The sequence below is a fragment of the Musa acuminata genome, chromosome BXJ1-1 (genome assembly GCF_036884655.1).
Source record: "Musa acuminata AAA Group cultivar baxijiao chromosome BXJ1-1, Cavendish_Baxijiao_AAA, whole genome shotgun sequence".
NCBI classification, from domain to species: Eukaryota; Viridiplantae; Streptophyta; class Magnoliopsida; order Zingiberales; family Musaceae; genus Musa; species Musa acuminata.
The window spans coordinates 3,344,167-3,368,018 of record NC_088327.1 but is presented as its reverse complement, the minus strand read 5'-3'; the positions used below and the strand labels follow the sequence as shown (position 1 = coordinate 3,368,018).

General features: G+C 36.1%; 2 protein-coding genes across 6 annotated transcripts; one reads left to right on the top strand and one right to left on the bottom strand.

Moving 5' to 3' along the window:
* Positions 1–257: 257 nt before the first annotated feature.
* On the bottom strand, positions 258–8,202 carry LOC135609821 (uncharacterized). Of its 5 annotated transcripts, XR_010485979.1 has the most exons (8): positions 7,815–8,202; positions 6,382–6,559; positions 5,222–5,319; positions 4,143–4,239; positions 3,953–4,038; positions 3,786–3,879; positions 614–696; positions 258–398 (listed from the first exon to the last, which is right to left on the bottom strand). XR_010485979.1 is itself a non-coding variant. In XM_065103709.1 (7 exons), the coding sequence occupies exons 1-6, from the start codon at positions 8,055–8,057 to the stop codon at positions 3,826–3,828; spliced, it is 756 nt and encodes a 251-aa protein (XP_064959781.1). In that variant the 5' UTR covers positions 8,058–8,202; the 3' UTR covers positions 467–696; positions 3,786–3,825. The 5 variants fall into 5 exon arrangements, 4 of the variants coding, with proteins under 4 accessions (XP_064959781.1, XP_064959600.1, XP_064959662.1 ...); XM_065103709.1 differs by lacking the exon at positions 258–398 and having other exon boundaries at positions 467–696; XM_065103528.1 differs by lacking the exons at positions 258–398; positions 614–696 and adding an exon at positions 1,347–1,592 and having other exon boundaries at positions 7,815–8,201.
* Positions 8,203–13,750: 5,548 nt separating this feature from the next.
* LOC103989033 (protein CUP-SHAPED COTYLEDON 3-like) lies at positions 13,751–15,258 on the top strand. Its single transcript, XM_009407770.3, has 3 exons — positions 13,751–13,995; positions 14,374–14,639; positions 14,712–15,258. Exons 1-3 carry the CDS (start codon positions 13,827–13,829, stop codon positions 15,150–15,152), a joined length of 876 nt encoding a protein of 291 aa, XP_009406045.2. The 5' UTR covers positions 13,751–13,826; the 3' UTR covers positions 15,153–15,258.
* Positions 15,259–23,852: the final 8,594 nt, after the last annotated feature.

Genomic DNA, 23,852 nt, shown 5'->3' with positions numbered 1-23,852 from the left:
CGATGGGAAGGGGAAAAAAATTATGATTAGATTGATGGAGAGTAACATGGATCTCACGTAACAATGACCGAGAGTAGATTCACTATTAAATAAAATAATCAATTTGTAAGGATATATTATTGTTGATTTAAAACTTTTATTTTATATTACGGTTCAGATTAAAAAAAATCAATTAAGTTAATCATCCGAACACACCCGATCGTGACAATTACTGAGTGGTGCGAGGGACAGCTATATTATAGTCCAAAAATCCTGATCGATTGATTTTATCATCTGCGATTCCGCGTGTCACCTTTCGATCAGTCAAAAACATTGACCATCTACCACCGTACGTACCAGTCGATCCACACCGCAAATGGAAACGTAATTAACCGAACCGATATAATACCGACATCCACCTGGTTACCAAAAAAGTAATAATAAGAATACCGACCAATATGGTCCGAAACGGCTCAATACACAAACATGTAAACACCGATCGAGACGGTATATCCTGATGATGGATATAATTGGAACCTATTTAAGTTCTTCCAACTCTTTCACAGAGAAAACTAAGCTCTCAATGCAGAACAAGTAAAAGCTGTAGGAACAAAATGACGCTTCATAAACTTACAAGCGCTTGTGGTAGCAGTCTAATTGATGCCCAGCTGCCATTGCATTCAACAACCATAAAGACCAACATCCCATCCACTCTTTCTGCATATACATGGATTGATTTGGATCAAACATTAAAACCACCCAAACATTTCGTACCTAAAGTAAGCAAAATCTAAGACTCTCATAATGTATGTATAGACTTCAACAACCCAAACATTTCATACCTAAAGTAAGCAAAGCATGATTAGACTTCTTCCATCCCAAGAGTGACCAGGGTACGAATTACAAACAATCTAATGAAAAAGCACCATGAAGTACAAACATAATTCAACAGTAATGTTTACTCTTAACAATGCATAAAGACACTCACCAAAGTATTCGCACAACATGCCTCAGTAATTAGTGCATATAATGTGCAGTTAAATGGTCCAAGGGGTCAAGGATTTATGCACTAATTATATACTATTTAACCATGCATTATATGCACTATTGTGCCTGATTAATCATATTTCTATGTGCCTGATTATATACTACTTATCCATAGGAGGAGTAAATTATATGCACAATGGATGCCGATATGTAACATGCCTCTTATTTCTCTGTCCCGCTGTCCGCATCTATTGTGCCGGATTATATACCACTTATCCGTAAAAGGAGTAAATTAAAAAAATAAAAATTATTATTAACATGAATATTTAGGGACCAGCATTTATAGTTTTTGAACAGCCAGCAAAAGTTCTAACAGGACATAGAAATAAGAGTAAGTAGATTGCATGCAATTATGAACTCTTTACAATACGGGACATCTTCAGAAGAATCATCTTTAGAATTCATGAACCTGAAAACACACCAACTTCTCTTACATCAAGAAGGTAAATAGTTGACATTGCTTCTCGATGTTACAAAAGCACCCATAAATTTTGTAGCACGTCATTCACCACAAATTGCACTCTAGATGAGTTCAGTTGTATATTCTCTAGAATTAATTGCGAAAACTGTTCAAAGAACAAATAGATATCAATATTTTGCAACCATACTGGCTTGAAATGACTAAAATAAATACAGAAAGAAATATAATTGGTAAATACACATGGTTTCCATAGTCAACTCTTTTAAGTGCATAACATGCCAATGTGGTGTGCAATGCAACAGTTCTACAATCCAAAATTGAACACACTTGAAAAAGGTTGATTATGTCCCAACTGCACTCCCCATGTCCTGAATCATCAGTAATCAGTTACGCATTTAGGGGACTTCCTGGTCTCATGAACTAGTCGTGCATGATACAAAGAAATCAGTTTTAATGTATAATCAACCCATGACGAACAAGACAGTGCTAATAAAAATAGAAGCTTCAGATATAAATTAATTGAAAGATCTAATATACTATATACTTTTAAAATAAACAGCGACATAAGAAGCTAACTAGTTAACAAATTAATTTTTTCTACTACTTTGCCAAAACATGCCAGAAAAATGGATTCACCTTATCGCACTGTATTCATCTACTGTGTTTCTCATGATCATGCTAAGTTGATACCTCAGGTGCACATAATCTATAACAGTTCAACTGTCTTAACAGGACAGAGTTCTCACAATTTTCGAGAATGAGTGTCATGCCAGAAAAATAGCAGCATGGTAAATTGTTTATACTGAAGCACAATGTCTATGTACCAGTTAGCAATATGTGATAAATGCTTAGGCATGTGTCCAGGACAACATTTTGCTTTGCCCCACAGACTGCATGAACTTGGCATGCTGCTCAGCCATTTTTTGTTAACAAGAGAATGATGAACAAGATCACATTTGCATGCAACCAGTGAAGTCAACAGGCACTCGCGTAGAAGCCTAGGCAAGGCGAGGTGTGGCCCGATAGTTGGGCTAGGCGAGTACCTTCACTTGGGCGCACGCTTGAGCCTAGGTGCCAGGCAGCCCTAGCACCCACCTGGTTCAAATCAGGCAAGATCAAGTTCACTGGATCTTGTTCGATCCAACCCTGCACCGTGCCCCCGCCCGACACACGCATGCAACGAGACAACTTGTGGAAACCTAATCAGCGAACATCAGCTCTTCCTCTGCGTCGGCAGCAGCATCTTCCTCTCTATTAGCGAACGACGACAACAGCGTCTTCCTCTCCATCGGCGAACACCGACGACAACAACATCTTTCTCTCCAATGGCTAACGACAACAGCAATAGCATCTTCCTCTCCATTGGAGAATGACGACGGTAGCAGCGTCTTCCTCCAGCAAGCACATTGTCGGTATCCCTGTCTATCCTCCTCTTTTGACATAGCCGCCAACATCTTCCCCCCTTCTTCACAGCGCTCTTCCCCTCCCCCCATCACGTCTCCACTCCCTGTTCCCCCCACCTTCGTCGTAGCCATCCTCCCCGCTCTCGCTATGCCCCTGTGGCTAACATCTTCCATTGTCTTCTTTCGTTCCCCCTGCTGCCAACGTCCCCTCTTCTTTGCCTTGTCATAGCCGTCTTCCCCCCTTACTGTGTCGACAGCCTCCTCCTCCCTACATTGGCATCTTCCCTTCTCCATATGCCAACGGCCTTCACTGTATCATCATTTCACCCCTGCGACTAGTGTCTTCTCCCCCTTTGCTCCATTGGGGCCACCCGCCAGCTTCACTAACAACCTCCTCCTCTATCTTCCCTTCCCAACCCACAACCACCCAACTGACAGCAACCCAACCAACAACAATCAGATAGCCACCCCTCTCCCATACCTCCTCCTCCCTCTCCTCCTTAGACCCTTCATCCCTGCACACCTCCCAGTTCAGGGCAACCCCCTCTCCATCCTCCTCGTTCGTTAATTGTTTTATTAATATAACTTTGAACAATATAATTGTTCATTCTGTGTTATTTTTTATTTTAGTGATTATATATATTAATCATGATATATATTTTTTAAAATTTTAATAATCGGTAGCTCCTCGCTTTGCTCGGGGAAGCGCCTCGGGTGTTTTGGCCCCTTGGCGCCTTTTAGCGCTTCTCGCCTTTGACTACATTGTATGGAACCATTCTAGTATAATCTGAAATGGTCTGCAATCACATGATTCATAAAACCAAAGGAACCAATGGCGCCATTGATGGCTTTCAAGAGTATATCAATGGTGCAAGCACAAAATGCATAGGGAGGCAACTTGCACAATGATAATAAATACCAGCAACATGACATACCAAGTTTTCATGCGTAAGTCAAGGTTGTGATCTTGAAGCTTCACTTGTGCAGAATACCTTTCTTTGGTAGTTTTGGTTTCTTCTGAATGTAATTCTAGAAGTAAAGATGATAAACTAGGTTTAGAAAAAAAAATCAGAGATTTAGCCAAAAGACAATTTATGTGTACCTTTTGCCTTTCCAAAGCTTCAACATCTGTTCTTTCCCTCCATGTGCTTTTACGCAACTTTATAGGACGATTTCCAACGTATTTTCCTGCAATATTTGTGTATGGAATGAAAAGAAAGCCACAAATTAACTAGACTTTATTTTGCACACAACAAACGTATGCCTCATGCATTATTAGAGGAAATACATGCCATTCATTTCTTTGACAGCTGCTGCAAGGTCTGATGGGTTTGAAAAGCTGACAAATCCATAACCTTTGGTTTTTCCAGTTCTCTTGTCTCTTATCACCTGGGAGAGAAGACTTCAAATCAACAAGTTATTATATCTACATATTGGATATCCAAATTAACATCATTAACCTAAAACAAACTAAAATGAGGGAATTGTCACAATTAGCCAGTGCAGCCTGGAGAATTGAATAAACTTAAGGTTAAAATTCAGGAAAGTGTGAACTTGGTGGCCAAGGTTCAAGTCACAGAATCAAATTCTCCTCCATAAACCAAATCATGCGCATGGGCTTGCCATTGAAGCTTGAATCAAGCTTTTTCCTACTGAATATAGGGCAAGACTAAGAGTTGCAGAATCTCTTAGTATTAGGTATAATTCAGATGTGATCATAATATGGTTGTATTTAATATCTTTGTGAATTATACAGAGAGATAAGTTTGTTTAGTTGTATCTAATATCAGTAGTTCAACTGCAGTTAGAGATGTGTATTGCTAATAATATAGCATTTCTGGTTGACCAAAAGTTTGTATATGGATCCTGTACAGTTCTAATCATCTCAAACTCCAGTAAACATTGGCAGAAGAATAAACAATAGGAAAGAGAAATGCTGCTGATTATATTTTCCTCATGTGTCAGTTTAAGGGTTTGGATTAGGAATTTACATCTGTAACAGATTCAACACATACGAATGACTTTCCCTTCCTTCTAAGCTTCTTATCCCGAACTCTGGTCCCGATATTTCCCATTTTATCCCCTTGCAACATGTCCTTCTTAACTATAGATTTTGGTGAACGATAGAATCTTGTGGCTTTCCCACAAATCTGAACCACGGAGCCCACAGGTGATATTGCTAACTTCACCTGTCAGCCCCAACATAATTCTTTTTTCTAGTTGAGTCCAGGTATTTTATCCAGACCCTAAATCAGAACATCTAGAGAATCAAAGTTCAACCAAAAAGAAAGAATGCATCATTGATACCAATCAACAAAGGAACAAGAGCATGAAAATAAATATTAAAGAGTATGACTGAACAAAAACCCACTCTTGCCATGTTGAAGGAGGGGAACCTTGAAAATGCTTTTGAAAGGACATCATCATTGACTTCGTTGCCTAGATCTCCACAAAATAATCGAAAATCATCTGCATATCAATAAGCACGAGAGTTGAGATATTCCACAATATTGATAAAAGTTACCACAAGAAACTTATTACATGGCAAGTGAATAAAAGCGTATAGTGGTGAAAGTGCTTGTAACAAGTGACAAAAAAGCATCATTTATTGCCCCTCAAATAACTGTTTTTCTAATGAAAAATCTGGTCAACCAGAAGTTCAATTTCCGAATTGCGTTATGAAATTTAAATCACTTCAACCCCATGTCTGAATTACTCTTCAACATTAGACCCACTCATGTCAACAGAGGGGTTCAAGGATTAATGTGTGCAGCTTTACACCTGCAAACAGAGAGATAGTTTTCATGAATCATGCTCCAGTTACGTAGGTCCTAAAAGGAGCAACCTTGTTATGTCACCAAGCTCCATAAAACTCAAAATGCCCCAAGTATATTCTTCGCTACAAACCATTATATCAGTACAGTGCATAAGGGATAGCTAACAAAGACAAGACTACATGGACATCAATGTAGTTGCCCAAAATTTTGTGTTTAACAATGTATAATTTTCAGCAAGTGAAAATTTTAATTGCTGAAAGATTGGTCAAGTTTTTCGTGTTAAAGTCAATTATCAGTTATTTTTTGTAGATATATATGGTCATATGCTGTTATATGGAACCAGAAAAATTGTGCATCATATACCAAAGTAGGCACAAATGGCTTGCCTCCATAGATGAAACCTTCACTTGAAGGCAGAAAGGATGTCTGACAGTCAATATCATATACCAATACACTTCTGTTAAACCAAACCTATCTCCTCTCTTCCCCACTATCCTATCGCTTACATTCTACCATTACATAAGCTAAGTTAAAAGATTGACTTACAGAATAATAATAATTTCATCATATAATGTAAGGAAGAACAAGAATAAATAGAGAAGCAGGTATGTTAAAAGCTAAATCAAGACTAAACCTTCCACTATATATGCACCGCTTCAACAATATTAGTCAAACATCAGATCGTTGCAAACTGAGAATACACATAAAGAAGAAAATGGTATTAGGACATTATGTATCTGATTAGTGATCATACTCTCTGGCCATTCTGCCAAAGTTGGATCCTCCCAACTCTGACCAGCTGCTTTACGTGGTATTGCTTTCTTTTTTGTGTCTGATTTATGGTCAACTTCACTATTTGCAAGTGCAGCTTTCACAACCTCTATAGCCTCTGGAGTGATGGTTTGTGCATCCCGTTGAAAAAGTTGTTGTGCCTGTTGTTTTAGATAGAGTAATTACATTAAAAACCTTGAAAATTGGAAGAGAAAATCCATAAAGTGTGTATCACAATCTCCATAACTAACACACACAACAGAACTTTAAGGATCAAACATGGAGATACCCATTTACTAGCAACTAAAACTAGCATACCTTAACCCTTTTAATGCCTAGCAAACGTATGAGATAAAAACATCAATAACTTATCTGCTTATACATCTTCTCTAATACTATGAAGTTGTTCACGTCACCCGTTAGAAATTCAGAGAAATACACAAGAAATTACAGAAACAGAAAAACTCAACCAATCAAAACCCTTTAATTTCACCCTGTGAATCCCATCACCAAGTAGGAACAGGCATGAATTTGAGATAGAAATCTCATCCCATGATCTTCAGAAAGAGGTTTTCATGTATGAAACAAAACGGAATACCATCCTACAAATGATAAAAAAATAAAAGATTTATTGTCTGGATGGAAAACTCAATTGAAACAAGAAGTTAATGGGCATCATGCTTAATGCTATATCTGCTCTGTCCTCCTGTTAACCTAGTGGTTGACAAATCTCTTCCTAGGTTCTTCTAGAAGAGGACCCACTTCGTCAGGTACTCAGGAAAGACGACTCAAAGCAGGTGAAGCCACCCCCTTCACCTCATAACAAACAACAAGCACAATGTGCAAGTAAAACAACAAGGACAACAAGGATGTTTATCGATAATTTCATCAAAATACAAAATCACATATATCAAGTCCTAATCAATTCACGTATAATTAGAAATCCACACTAATAAACACTTGGACCCTTCATGGGGAAAGTGCAATTTTCTCAATGACCATTATAATACCACCGTATATTTGTTGGTTAATATCACTTTTAATATCGATGTCATAAGTGGTCTAGGCTTTATATTATTATTAGTGAATTTAATCAAAATATAAAGGCAAAAGATTGCAGTAGAAAACATTTCAGGACTTACAGCTCCTATATATTTTTTTTGTGATGGAAAATCGGAATTAGATATAAACAGTACGTCCCTCCTGAACCCTACTATGAATTACTGGAGATCTTGAACTTCACAACTCCCTCTTTGGCGTAATATCACGCAACGGTTTCACTACCATTACAGGGTATCAAGGAAACAAAAGACCAACCACCACCACGCCACAACAAAAAAAATCAAACTCCGCTAACAATTTCACAACAAATTTCAATTGCAAAAGCAGCAAAGATAAGCATAGGAAGAGCCGAACCTGCTGGAACTGCGGAAGCGAATACATCCCGGCGACGACGGGGGCCGGAACGGGGAACGTCTGCGCCATCGTGGGGATCTTAACGGGCGGTGGGATCTGGGACGGCGGGAGATACTGCTGCTGAGCCGCAGGGTCCGCGTTCTGGAGATGAAACGGGAGAGGGAAGTAGGTGGTGGCCGGGTAGGAGTACAGGGACGACGACGAGGGATTCGAGCTCGAAGCCGAAGCCGATTCCGTTGCCATAACGATCCCCTCAATGGATTGGAGAGAACGGCGAATTGGAGATCGACAGGCCCTTTTGCATAAAGCGTAGAAGGATTAGGGTTTCCAGATCGCGGCGGAAGACGTACTTTGATTCGCTTCGTTCGGCCCTTTCCCGTATCATAAGTTCCTATGCGGCCACCTCGCGTATATATATATACATGCATACATATATATAAATACATATACGTATATGTATATATATGTATTTATGTATATACATATATAATTTATTTGCTTTGCCTACCGGATTCGGTCGACCACTTCATCTACCTATGTGGGTATTGTGGGGGCCAGTGATTGTAGTGGGTAATTATAAATCACCCTTCCTCAAGCATTTCTTATGAAAATAATGATAAGACAAATGTTCAACTATTAAAATTATTAATTAAAAATTAAACTACATGTTGTTTTGATTTGAAATCCAAAAGCATTTCTTCAGCTACTCAAACAACATTCTTTTCACACACTACTCCAAATAGGAATGTCTCAAAAGTTTCTAAGAGAAAGAGAGTTAATAAATTAATATATTTTTAATAAAAGATAAGTGATGAAAATAAAATTTTGTCCCAATAACCTGCTATTAAGTTCAAAATTTTTTTACCAAGTAAAAAAGAAAAGATAGCTAAATTTCTTGCATTCTACATTTTAATAAAAAAAAGATAAACTTGGGCTGGCCAGAAGCCTTGATGGTGAGCAGCTAAGATTAACTCCTAATTAAATGTCTATATATTTTATTAGGGAATAATTATATAAGTTTCTAATGGATATTATCAACTTTTCTGCATTTACAAATATTACAAATCTTAAAGTTAGCAAAGGGAGGGTTAATTATATATTGCCCGTATTTGGATCCTATAATATCATAGTCTTTGTACTTTAAAAAAATTTATATTATGATCTTTATAGTTTTAAAAATAAATAAGTTTATTTATCATAACTTCGTCAGTTATATTGAAAAAAACATAACACATAACACAATATAATTGATTGACAAGAAAGTATTGGACAAAAAAGATAATTTCAACGTTCTTTTTATTTTTAATGATTTTATCGATAAAAAAATAATTTCAACATCACATGTTGGAAAAAAATATCTTTTTGTCCATCGTTTTCACATCGAACTAGTATATGATATCACATGTTATGTTTTCTGTCAATGCAGCTAAGGATGTTAGGATAAATATGATTATTTGTTTCACTTTAAAAACTATATGAATCTTAATATAAATTTTTTAAGTACAAATATCATGATATTAATAGGATCCAAATATAAAGTAGTATATATAATTAGCTCGGAAAGAGAGGAGATGAAAGAATATTAATGCTCTCGCTGTTAAAGTGCATGCTTACATTTTGTTGAGCAATTAAATTGGCTGCAAACAAAATGTCTGAATTTGATATATATTTCGGAAACTACTATATAGATCTATCAAACATGTTCTAACCAAAGACCTATTTCCAGACTTGCGAAGCAGCATTGGAAGTCGGAAACATCCTCTACCTAATATCATTCTGCTTGTTCTCGTAGATTCATCCCTGTCATTACAGTACTACTTGTCGTCCTTCTGCTGCTACTCAGCTGAGCTCGAGCCTGGAAGAATATGGCCGCGAGCTAGGAACAAGACTCCCTGTTTGCTATCATGGAAGCATGACGGCAACACACTAGCAGCTGTGTCTTATCTCAGCCATGGCCACTCTCCTTCTTGCATTGTTTACCTCTTGCATCTCATGTGGGACTGGGAGGGAGAGTTCTCGTGAAGCTGCCGCCTGCAACTTGAGAACATGACAACAAGGACGCTTGTCCTCGCTGTTCATTGCTGTTCTAGGTGTCATTGCAGGCTTATCCTCTACAACAAGTCTAAAGATTTGAATCTGCAGGCTTTGGCGCAACTTCTGAAGCATTAAATCCTCCGATTCCTTTCGTCTTAGCTTCGTTCTTCTGACTCTCAGAACGAATAAAAGCTTTCTGTAGGAAGGCCTCATTGTTCTAACTGGAAATTCACAGGGTTGGAGGACCGCTAATCCCAATAAAATAGTCTGCACTTAGTTTTCACGAGCTTAATAATGCCCATTTGCCATGCATGCTTCCCTTTCAAGAATCTAGTCGCCATCGATCTGTCCTACATTTTTGCTTGTAGACAACCTCTTGCCCAACTTCTCAAGCCATAAAGACAGTCCCCAGCACCAATGCCAAGCGTAGCTTTAGGTTCGTAGCATTTAAATCTGTTCTCATATAGATCACTGTACGGAGAATGAGATGACGATAGACGACAACATCAATTCCAAAGTGTAGAAATCAATCTACAAATAGCACCCAAAAGGTTAACATGCCAAAACACTATTAGTAATGATCTAAATTAATATGATCACTCATTCTCCTGTAGAATTGGATCAATATAATTCTCCTGTAACTCCTCTACTGTTGGGAGGAGAAAAAGAATTCAAAATCAAAAGAATATACGAAGAAAATTATAAGATTTATGGATTATCTCCACTCATACCTTCAGGACCCAAAATATTACTTGCATTTTATTTTCCTCTATCAAAATCTAAATATACACGAGATAAAAACCAAATGCTAATTTTTAAGATTTTATTCTTTTATAATTATTATTTTTTAGGATACTGTCTAAAGAAAACGTAAAATATTTATCGATAAAAACATTAAAATTATCAAAATTATATATTGACAGAAGAAAGAAAAGAGATGATTGGAATCGATTGGCTCATTAGGATAAGTTAACAGATCAAATGCAGCTGAGGTATGGAGGATTTTTGTCTGTTCCTCCTTTGTCGCCATTAACGGTGGGATGTAACTCAAACAGAGGAACAAAGAAAATCTCAGAAAGGAACTGACATGACAATAGGCCGATCACCTAATAAATCATGGCGTCCAAAGGCATTGGAATCAATCAAAGTAGCATATTAAACATGAGCTACTTGGTGCTGATGGCGAACAAAGATAAGAGGAGGTTTTGTTCTTAAACGCAAGGCTTCCAACTCAGTTGGGCCATCCAAATAATGGCATTTATATTGGTAGGGCAAGATCTTAATTTGAAGCAAACAAATAGACATGCATATCTCTGGAAGCAACTTCACTATCCAATCAATGAGACTAATTGGAGCAAACACAAACACAAAATTAGATCTTGTCATAAGAAAGATAATGCTCAGAAGATCGACTTCAAGGCAGATGTTGGGGATACTGTGGTGCCTTTTTTTTTTTTTTTGATGAAATCAAAACAAATATGGACTATCTTCAAGTTAGATTTTTTTTTTTTGTAAAAGATAAATGGCAAAGATGGAATTCAAGCTCAAAAAATATTTATACATATCCAAATATGCTCCAAATTATTTTATTTTTCACCAAATATAATCTTTCTATTTATATAAATAAATTATATACATTAATATTTTAAAATCTCTTATCCAAAAAATTCAACATTTAAGACGGTTTGATGATGATGTATCATGAGAGGATTATACATTCGGAAGATGTCTTACATATTTCTCATTGAGATTCGTACTCTCAGATCAATCATCAAAGTATAACGAAACTCGATCGCCTCGAACACATGAATTAATACGCTTACAAAATCACATTTATACGTGCACTACATAATAAGGCCATAAGATAAGCTCGTATATACACAGTATATACGTGTGAATTCGAATTCAAGAGAGATACATATATATATATATATATATATATATATATATATATATATATATATATATGTTCGGATGTCTCAATAGAGAGAGAGAGATACGTATGTTCATCAACATCTCACATCTCATGACACGATGGGGACCAAACGAGCAGGCGATTTGCTGTTTGATTTGCGTAGCATTTTTCATCTCACTGTCACACACAGATGGATCCATCCGTCTTCGTTCTATCTTGTAGCAAAGGCTGCTTGTCCACTGTGGCTCCTCCATCACCGCTGTACGTACGACGACGGCGATGAAGCTGACGAGGGAGCAGGTGCGTCCCACTGACACATGCTAAAAATTCCATGGCTATATTATATCTTCTTATAATTGCAAGTGTTAATTCTTTTCGCAATGATCGAAACTGTTATCATGATGATGCATACGTAAATGACGAGGAAGCTGCCACGGTGGTGCCATTTGTCGCCTTCGCAAGTGGTAAGTCGTAGTAGGTCCTGAATCCAATTAGCAGGTGCTATCGATCGGAGCCTGATTAATTGCTGGGACAAAGGAAGAGTATCGAGCTCTCTTTCTGCTACGAACAAAACTGGGGTTCCAAATCATGGAGTTCAATTATTGCATGCGCTTCTTTCCGGCCTCTCAGATGATGACCTTACCGACGATGATGTGCTTCTTCTCTCTTAGTTGCACATCTCTCTCCTGATTGGGACCGACCACCGTCAAGATTGCTGCCAGGTTGGACGCATAGAGCAGTGGTGTTCATATCGGTTCACTCGAATTAATTTTCGATTTAATTCAATTAGAATTATTATAAGTCAAACTAGTTTGTTAGTAATTTTCAGTAATTAAAAATAAATAAATAATTCAATTCAATTTGATCCGTCATTTATGAAATTACGATCAAATTTTAAGATATAATAAACTTGGTTGGATTGATATTTTTTGATTTAAATTAGTTTGATCTGATCTGAATTGATTAACCTAATCGAGGAAGAATACATCTGCTACGATTTGAATCCAATCAGTTTTGGACTAGTTTGTGATTTAGTATTAGAGTAGGTTGATTGATTGCCATTCGATTTCAACACCGCTAAAACATGCAGTGCAACTTTGTTGTTTACTCAGTACACTTGTCAGCCGCCTGCATTATTTGATGCATGATTTCTGTCTCCATCAAAGCAATGTTCATTTATCGTCATCTGCATCTCTCTATGTTTTCGAGAGGGCACTCAGTGCACACATGTTGACAACAGAACTGATGGACTCCGGTCTCTTCATAGATTCTCTCCTACCCTAAACTGGCAGAAAGCCTCGTTTTTAATCCTATCTTTCACCACGGAGGGAAGCATAAATCCGTCACATTCATCTGCGGAATATTTGTTCCACGGATTATAGTAATGGAGTTACTGAAGGTTCGCAGATTTCTTTGTCTATGCACAAGTGGCCTGGATGTCCCACCTTGCGCCGTCATCTTGCTGAAGGTTCGCAGATTTCTGTCTATGCACAGGTGGCGTCGATGTCCCACCTTGCGCCGTCATCTTACTGAAGTTTCGCCGATCATTTTTCCTGGATGCAACAAGTCGTCATGGTCGTCTGAAATCAAACTGAAGTTTCGCCGATCCTTTTTCCTGGATGCAACAAGTCATGGTCGTCTGAATTCGCATATACCAACCTAAATATGTATTCATTTTTTCCTATTTTTAATACTGCACATCAAGTGGGCTTCTTTAACCTCTCAGAGGAGATTTCTTGTGGCCATGGACGTCTGCTAGCATCTTCCCGGAGATTACGACCCCTGTGCACGCCTCCTTTGCCGATATGACGGGGATTACGATACAATAGTACAGGCTGCTTTCATGACCTAACCATCTCTCTCTCTCTCTCTCTCTCTCTATCTTTCTATCTATCTATCTATCTATCTATCTATCTATCTCTATCTCTATCTATAAGTACCCGTAACTCCAGTGAAGGATTTAAGCTTTCCTTCGGTTTTCTTCCCCGGCCGGAAGACCTTTCCAGATCAGATCAACACCTTTCTCCTCATCCTTCTTCTGTTCGTACCTCTTCAGAGAAGATATGGGTCTAAGGGACATCGAGTCGACTCTCCCGCCAGGTTTTAGATTCCACCCAAGTGACCAGGAGCTGGTCTGCCACTATCTCCGAAAGAAGGTAGCCAATGAACGAGTCTCCGGAGACACCATGGTGGAGGTGGATTTGCACACTCGAGAGCCATGGGAGCTTCCAGGTGATTCACCTTCTAGATTTATAGGTTGCAAAGATGATTCTAGGATATATTCGACTGTTTGATATGGCCTGGTAGTCATCCATGGATTTGGATCCTTATCTACAAAGAATGTACACCTTATAAGCATGATCATCATTTTCTCCACTTAGATGTTTCTTTCCTCTCTATATCATCAGCTCTTGCGAGAGAATACGTCAAGAGCAGTTTTTGTTACTATCGAGGAGAAGCTCCAGGATCTAGTTTGTCTTATCATCTTTAATTACAAGAGTCCAACCCGGTCTTACTCACTGGGTGTCACATGCATTGTTCCACTAGATTACGTACACTTTGTTGCATTCATGTAACATTATGTCTGCGTGCAACGTATGATGAAACCAGAGGTGGCAAAGCTCAGCGCCAACGAGTGGTACTTCTTCAGCTTTCGTGACCGCAAGTACACCACGGGCTCGCGCACAAACCGAGCAACAAGGTCGGGATACTGGAAAGCCACCGGTAAAGATCGCACAGTCTACGAGCCTACAACCCATGCAATGGTGGGGATGAGGAAGACACTGGTGTTCTACCGCGGGAGAGCCCCAAATGGGATAAAGACCGAGTGGGTCATGCATGAATTCAGATTAGAATCCCCTTGTACACCCCCAAAGGTACAGCTACTGCATGTCTTGATCGTAGAGAGCTTGATCTTTTGGTTGATAGGATTTGTTTTGCCGTGACAGGAAGACTGGGTGCTGTGTAGGGTCTTCCACAAGAAGAAGGGGGATACCATGAGGTGCAGCATGGAGAATGAGCAGGAGAACAACCACAACGTCGGTTGCTTCTCGTCATACATGGAGTCATCCCATCCTCAGAACGAGCAGCAGATGGAAGATGGATGCTATGAGCAGATAACCTCATCATTCGCCTTTGTCGACCCACAGCAAGATGGCAACAGCTTAGACACGCTCCTTAATTTGGCAGCATACCATTACAACTTGCTTGGTTTCCCTCAGGACATGTACAACCCAAGAATTATAGAAGTGGGCTCCGGAGTTGGTGGGGATGACTGTGGAATGGTAGTGGAGACAGGGTTGGAAGAACAGCGTATGCTGGGAGGAGGAATGGCAAACCTTGGAGAAGGTACGAGCTTCCAAGGTGGAAAGGATCAACTCTTCTTCTAATGTTCTATCATCACTTGATTCATTCATTTGGGTTCGAGGGAGTGATAAAAGATGGCCAATGTACATGATGTGGTGTTGTTGAATTATAAGCTTCATATATTATATGTATACAGAACATTTGACATTGTAAAGTTGGAGATATGTTTCTTGATATAGTTTTTATAATATTAAGGCATGATTGAATTGAATTAACAGCAGAGATGACTAGATAATCAATCTATGAGTATAACATGTGGTTTCAAGTAGCTTCAAAGTATCTTAATGTATTAGATTGTGGAATTGGTTTATTATCTCATCAAATAACTCAGAAAGATTTGAGGTCATTACAATGTTAGGTTCTGCATATTACTTTGTATTATTATTATTATTATTATTATTATTATTATTATTATATATATATATATATATATATATATATATATATATATATATATATATATATATATATATTATAAAGGGATAAGGGTGAAGGCAAGTTTTGATCCAAACCTTATGATAATATAGCAAAGTCTTTATCAGCCAAATTAGTCAACACCTTTAAGAATATGTTAAATGAGGTCTCATGCTTTCAACCTTTGATAAGTGGGTCTAATATGTCATCATTAAACTAATATTTTATGTATAAAATTTTACTTAATTAAAGTTTCAAACCTTTAACTTACGCTAAGTGACTCTGATATGCCACCATCAAACTAATATTTTTGATGTAAAATATATAAGATGAGATTTCAAATCCTCGACCTTTGATAAATAGATTTGATATAGCATTGTTTGATTAAATTTTTTATGTATAAAATATAAATCTCATGCCTCAAAAATAAATTTTTGCATGATGATATATTTGTGGTAATATTTTTAACCAAAGAGGAGGATATGAATATGTTAAGGATTTAAAGATGGAAGAGAGTAAAAGATACTGCAAATGGAAACCTAATTTTGGATTCCTCTTATAGATGTTAGAGTCTATAACATCTATAAGAGAAATCTATGGGGTTTGTAAAGGTCTTTCATTGTTCAATAGTATGTATACAGGAAGTATATTTAATTAATGGTGGATGATAATGAAGAAAAATATTCAGATTATAGCAAATTAGAGCATGGAGTGCCACAAATCTAAGTTTAAGTCTTTTCTTTTTCCTGAGGTGGGTTTAAGCATATATCCTTGGAAAATAGCATATATGATCTTTCAAATTAAATAACATATATATGTATATATCTACCTTGAAACATCAAAATTCTTCACATATGTAGTTGAACAACCAATCCTAGATTAAGGATGGAGCATCTCCATTCTCAACCCGAATGGCGACGATAATATAATAGTGATTGCAATCTCTAAGAAAGAGTTAAACAATCTATCACACTTCAAAGCAATCTCAGTTTCTTGAGGGTCCTCCCCAGAGGAATCAAGGACCTCAGTGCCTATCAAATATGATTGAAACATGAGTTTTCTCATTGGTTAATGCGATAGATTGACATCAAAAAAATGGATTGGAAAGATGGTTACGGAAAGGATGATCATTGTGAGGCTTCCAAATCATCCAAGCAGAGTTTGCGATAAGATTTCTCTAAATCATTGCTTCAATGGTACCTTAATATAAAAGAGAAGTTGTGAAGCATGTTTTTTATGAACAAATATATGACATACCACAAGGTTTTAGGTTTTGAAGTAGGTTTGTGTTTGTATATAGCATTCTTAAGTGATTTTTCTTTATACTTTAATTATTGTGGTTTTTCTTGTAAGCTTACCTTAAGGAGGACCACTTCTATTATGTCAAGGTATGTGCACCACTTTCTCTGCTCCTTCTGTCAAAAAAGATGTTTCCTTCCATTGTAATCTGAACACATGCAATAGAGTCGATTGGTGGAAATCTTGTCTCCTGATCCGAATTCCATCACAGTGGATGTTCTCCCAGTCTTCCCAACAAGTGTGCCCTTAATGCAAGCCTCGGTTGTCTTCTTGGATGAAATAGAGTTATTGCAGCAGCTCTTGTTTCCTCTTGTAGGACCACCCTCACTCAATTATATTGTTTGAATGGTCACTGTTGGTTCCTTGTAAGCCTACTTCTTTGAGGTCCATTCCTATTTCTTATGCTAGTTGTTAATCTTTACTTTTCTATCTAATAAAATCATATCTTAGGTCTATTGGTACTCTTAACCATTTAAATGTTGAAAATGATTTGTTCTGAGTTCTACAAATCATAATGTTTCTTTGGAAGCTAGTAATTAAGACAATGGTGTAAAGGTTCTCTAAGGATTGTGTGTGTGTGGTATGTCCTTTGTCATATATAGTGTCCTAGTAATGTGACAATAATATAGATACATTCAGTGGTCTATTTATGCCTATAAAAAGTTATTGGATTAAGCAACTACGAAAAATGGAAAACAAGTCAAGCTTTGTGCTATTATCCTTTCCCTATTCCTTACTTTCAGGTTTTCATTGGTGCAAGTGTTTTGATTTTAGCAAGAAGTTTGTAACAGATAGAGAAGGAGATAGTTAAGAACTTGTTGGTGAGGAGCTAAGATTGAGCAACAAGGATGAGGATGACAACCATAATAAACATCACAATGCAACGTCGATATCTTAGAAAAAACATGTATTTAGAGGATGGATGACCTCTTGTATAGAGACAATACCATATAAAACATAATGGGTGAGGAAAACATCAACAAGCTTGCAACCTCATTGATAGAGATCAAGCATATGATGTTGATTTAAGGGCTATGCTGAGACAAGACCAATCAAAAGGGGAAATTGACACTTATGATGTTTACTTCTGTAGACATTGGATGAGAAGATATGCCTATAATCTACAAGACATATTTGTGGATCACAATTAGTTATTCACTGATGTTGTGGATTATCTATGAAATAGTCACAAAATGAAAACAAAAGCATCTTATGAAAATGATGCTTGTGATATTAATCATGAATTGATTTTAAGAACAGTATTGGAGTTTGACATGTTTATGATCAGTCAATTTCTTTATTTGTGAAGAGATGTCTTTAGGCAGGTTTGATTTGTGTAATGGCCATTAGGATGTGGTTAAAAATGTGGCTTAAATGACTATACATGTTTTAGAAAGATGTGTAGCTCAAGGATGTCTATACAAGTAAATAAATAAAATACTAGATCAATGATTGCAATGCAAAATTATTTAGTTAATTAGTAGCAAGAATTCAAATATTTTGAATAAGTTCTAAAGTTTATGTTCCAAAGAAAGCAAACTGAATTGCTGATGTTCTATAAGGGGAAGCTTGATTGAACAATGCCTAATTCTCCCTTGTTGTACATGTTATCTTTGTGTTCTCATCTCTTCTACTAGTTCTTTATCCATAACAATAAAGAGACATTTTAATACATTTCTCTCTATAAAGAAAAATATCTGCCTAGAAATATTGTGAATTAATTAATATGATGAATATTTTCTCAACACATTACCTCATTAGCAAAGCCATCTGTTTTATGAGGACCACATCCATTAGTTGTTTGGGTGGCAATATCCTCAGTATCTTGTGAGAAGTATTGACATGTATACAAGTATGCTGAGACTATAGATTCCTCCCATAGTAGCTGTCATGCTAATGATGGGAGATCCCTTCATTTCACCATCTCTTGTCCTATTCATATCTTAGAAACCCTCAACACACAAAAGCTATCTAATCATCCTCCTCAACTTCATACTTGCTTCATATATCCTCCCTCCTATTGATCTCTCAACAGTGATTTGTTTAACTCGACATCTACTAATGTTAGGTTGTGGCATGGGCATTTTGTGAGCTTGTGAAGTATATGACCTTCATGTGACATCATACTGATTGATTCTTGAGATATGATAAAGGACATAATCCCCCACAAAAGGATTTTGTTGGTGCAAATGCTTGGCACTACCTCAATGATCCGAATCAACAACCTGTTCAAGAAGAAGAGAGAGAACCCCTGTCAAAGAAATAATCTTTCAATAGCACATGTTTCTGATACTTCCTGTTATGTATTTCTTGCTGTTCTTATTGCTGTCTTCAAGAATAATATAGTAGAACATAGAGAATCATGTTGACCTACAGTTTCTTGATGTGACCATGGCCCACAGTGGCAATCACCCATGGCAGGTCACCTCCTCTGGTGGTCACTGGACAAGGATATCTAAGACTAATATTGCAGTGATTCTGAAGGGAGGCCATGAGTGCAAAAAGACTGGGTTTCTGCGTTCAGGCTGCTGCATGGGGTGGTGGATGATGTTGTCACACAGAGAGAGAGAGAGAGATTGTGGCACCTGTGCTTACGCAGGTCGCAAAAAGTGGAGGAGAGTGATTCCCATGCATGCTTGCCACTTCTCTGAGCTTTTCCTTGCTTGCTTAGCTTCGTCTTCTCCAAAACCCTTTCTTCTCTTCTCAACCCTCGATCTTGTTCCATCCTGCACGACAACAAACCCAATTTGGATACTCCTCATCAACTGTTGACGTGACGTTGCTGCATGCATGTACACCAGCATTCATCTGGCGGACATTAATTTACCTTTTTGCGGACAGTATAAATCATGTTGATCATTCACATCCAATTCTGCATTGTGTTTGTCTTCACTCGCATCAAATTTGTCGGCATGAATGCTGTGTAGAAGGAATAAGTTAGGTCTAAAGGCTCCAAATGCGGTCGGCGCGCCTCTCATATGGCTGTACAATGTAGAATAACTTGTTGAAACAGTGAGAAGAAATAGTGGATTCCTATTCCTCGATGACTTTCCTCATCTCATCTTCCTTCAAATAAGTCAATAGATGGTCAGATGATTAAATCAGTGACATAACCAAGTTAATAAACAAATAAATAGATGAATAAATAGGCATAATTTTATTTTATTTTTTAATGTTAAGGGATTTGATTCTTAGGCATTACTATCAAATGAGAGTCTTAGACATTCTCTATAAATTTATGTGGAATGAGGTTACAAACCCTCAACTTTTAATAAATGAGTTTAATAATATATTACTCAAAACTATTATTTTATATTAAAAATGTTATAATTTAAATAATTCTAATACATCAAAATATCAAACGAATATTGTAACACCCCAATTTAGTTACACAGCTTAAGAAGTTAACTTGAGCCTAAGAAGTCTGAGCCAATGGTTTAGGTTCAATAAAGTTAATAAGCCAGAATTGATATCAAAGTCGACCTAAAGACACCATAGGGTGAAGCCATTGTAACTTCCGATTTAATCCCATGTCGAACTTAAATTAGTTTATAAGGATCTGGTAAAATATTTTATGTTATTTTTATAAAAATGTATATAATTGCTAATGTATTTTTCATATTGTGTTTTCTTAATAGTTGTAAACATGGGCCTGTTCTTGTTTAGGTTGTTAGTTCATGAAACCCATTAATTAGGCTTAGAAGGTCCAAAAATTGGCAGGGAAGTCCATATTTTCTTGTGCAGGTCACATAATTACTTGAACTTTTATTGCCTTGTAAACCTACACTCATAACCTGTAGCTGATTCTAGTAGACATAGATCTGTTCATTCTAAATTATTATCATTTATCTGAATGCATTTATGCAGATAAAAACTAGAAAGGTAATGAAGGTTATGCAAGTCAATGATCAATCAATGTAAAATGAATTGAATGTAATCAGATGAAATTTCCAACAGTATCAAATGATTAGCCATAATTGGAGCATTTATCATGGATTAAATACAAACTTGATCAATTAGGCATATATCAATGCCATATGGCATAGGATTATGAGTTTTGCAAATCTTAATCTTGATAAGTCGCATCAAACCAGCTGTTTTGAATCACGAGAGATCCTTTTGGTGTTAGGTTTTTTTTATAATATTTTTATAGGTTTTTTAAGTAGATATTAAAAACAAATTTCAATTTAAATTACCAAAAAAAATTATTTTGTAATAGGTTCCAATATTAGTTGGTATTGAGTAAAAGGCCGTAATACTAATATACCTATTGGTATCAGTATAGAAAATGATTTTAATCATTTATAGCATGATAGTGAATCAATTCTTAGAAAACAATATAAATATGAAACTTTTTTTTAACTATTGAGAGCTATATTAAAGAGTATATTATTTTAACTACAAAAGATATATTTTTACTAAGCGTTTTTCCCTATATACCCCATTAATTTTAATTATATGAAAATCCATTAGTGCATGAGAATAGGTGCTGTGGTGAAAAGATGTAGTTGTGATATTTGCGTATTAATATCATAACTCAATCGTAGTAATAAATATTTTTTTTATAAAATGATAATCATAATAATAGTTTATATATCACTAAGTTTTAGTGCTCTATTTGTAATCACCGATAATTTTCTCCCTTAACTTAAATTAATTATTATAAATAATATTTTTTTTATTTAAATTATTATTATTTTTTATTTGTGTAGTATCGTTAAGGAAATGATTATTAACTTCCTTAATCATGTGGACAAGTTAAAAATTTTATCAATTAATTAATTAATTTTTTTCTAATGAGTGATGCAATTTTTAGGAAGTAAATAGTTTATATTTTATTTTTGTATATTAATCATAAGAAATAAATATTATGTGTGAAAATAAAATAAAAATAAATTTAAAAATTAAATTAAATAATTACTTAAGTTTTGGGGAGAGCTTGTCTTCTCCTATATAAAGGCCCCTCCTCCTTCATTATCACTAAGCCGGAGAGAATTGAGGAAAGGATTTTTCGAAAAGAGGATTCTTGATTCATATTTTAAATTTTTTAATATTAGGATTGCTATAATTTTATGATACATAATAATAATTTAGTTTCAAAATTTTATTAATAATAAATAATAATAATTGACTTATGATATTAAAATGATTATTGGATTTATAATGGTCTCTTGAGCCTAAGTGAACATCAAGATTGATTTAATTATTAAAATTTTTATTTTTAGATTAATATAATAATTTTTAATTTATTTAATTAGATATATTTGTGTTTCAAGAATTATGTGTGAATTTTTATGATTTAAATTTTTTAAATTTAATATCATGAATTTAAAATTTTTAATTCATGGATTTGAGTTATTATTTAATAATTTAAAAATATTAAAATCTAATTTAATAAAATGAGTTTAATCAGGGTCTAACGTTGATTTATCGGATTGTGTCAACTCAACTCTTGTGGCCAAATACAACCCAACCCATATAGCCAGAAATAACCCAACTCATGTGGCCAGATATACCCAGCCCATATGGCAATGTATAACTCAACCTATATAACCAAGCATGACCCAGGCCATATGATAATGTACAACCCAATCCAGATGATAACGTATGACTCAGTTTATATGGTTAAACATGACTCTAACTCATGTATCTAGATATGACCTAACTCGTAAGCTAAGCATTGCCCAAAGTGGTAAAACTTGCTAGTTACAAGTGCCCTTTACACCAATCATATCAGTGATGACATGTTGTACAATCTCTTTGGTTATTATTATTATGGTATTTTCTCACTTTATATTACTTGATTAATATATTATAATATTCATGGATTTGTGCAATGAGAATTAGATCATGATGAGATCATAATAATGAGACCAGTTGACCTATACAAACAGACCCTGAATATTCTCGGTCATATGTTACTTGAGAGGGATACGAAGATAATCGAAGAGGTCGATGTACTATATACTCATCTATATGATTGAGACAGTTGGTCTCATAGCTGCTTATGTTGGGACACTAGGGATATAATGCATGTTCTCATTGCATAATGAGTTCACTAAATGATCTGCTCATGGAATACTAAATGGTCAATGATACCTCATTGTCAAATAATGATTCTATGGTCTCAATTATGTATCTGATCCTTAGACTTAACACCAAAGATTTGCTGTATAAGTATTCCACTTTTTAATATCAGATTTATAGGTTTGGAAGTTTTAGATCTAACATAGTTGATAATTGGGAATGATAGCCAATCTTATGAAAGCAATTGAGTGTCAGTAAATAATCATCTGCTCTAAGTATCATGAGAAGAATGTCCCATGTATTCTCACTCAAGTAAATCCCTAGTCAGGATCATTCGGATTGAGAGAGAAGTTCTCTAGGAAAATCCAATTAGAGTGAGACTCGAGTAGATTCTATATGAGCTTCATAATACCATGCTCAGTATATGGTCTTTGAGATATTATATAGATGAGAGACTATAGATACATGATAAATGTGGGCAAACAAGTCCAGTGGATTAGATTCCCTTGTATTGTTTAATGACTATAGCGTAGTGGCATAATACATCCATAGTCGATGAGTTGAGTGAATTATTATAAGATAATAATTCACTAGAAGAAGTTTTAAGTTAGAAGACTTCTGACAGGTGCAACTTATGGCCAGCTTGGTATTAGGCCTAGAGGATCACAAACATGTGGTGGGTCACGACGAGTAGAGGATTGAATATGAGATATTTGATGAGCCCCGATTTTATTGGATATCTGATAAGGCTCTATTTTATTATATCTTTTGGGTGAGACCCAATAAGAGCAAATAGTGATTATTGGATAGAGATCTATTAATCCAAGAGGCTTAAGGTGATTGAATAGAGATTCGGTACCCATTAGGGTAGGATCCATTAGGGTTAAGTTAACAATGACCTCTATAAATAGGAGAGAGGCAAAATGATCATAGGCTAGACCTAATTGGTTGCCTCCTCCTATTCTTCTCCCTCCCTCTCCTCC

What these genes read in the sequence shown, in the direction of transcription:
- LOC135609821 (XM_065103709.1), bottom strand. Translation starts at nt 8,057, where the DNA reads ATGGCAACGGAATCGGCTTCGGCTTCGAGCTCGAATCCCTCGTCGTCG. An exon ending in AGCTGTCAAAGAAATGAATG is followed by an intron (nt 4,039 to 4,142) that starts GCATGTATTTCC and finishes CAAATATTGCAG; the next exon opens with GAAAATACGTTGGAAATCGT. An exon ending in AAGCTTTGGAAAGGCAAAAG is followed by an intron (nt 3,880 to 3,952) that starts GTACACATAAAT and finishes CTTTACTTCTAG; the next exon opens with AATTACATTCAGAAGAAACC.
- LOC103989033 (XM_009407770.3), top strand. Translation starts at nt 13,827, where the DNA reads ATGGGTCTAAGGGACATCGAGTCGACTCTCCCGCCAGGTTTTAGATTC. An exon ending in AGAGCCATGGGAGCTTCCAG is followed by an intron (nt 13,996 to 14,373) that starts GTGATTCACCTT and finishes TGATGAAACCAG; the next exon opens with AGGTGGCAAAGCTCAGCGCC. An exon ending in CCCCTTGTACACCCCCAAAG is followed by an intron (nt 14,640 to 14,711) that starts GTACAGCTACTG and finishes TTGCCGTGACAG; the next exon opens with GAAGACTGGGTGCTGTGTAG.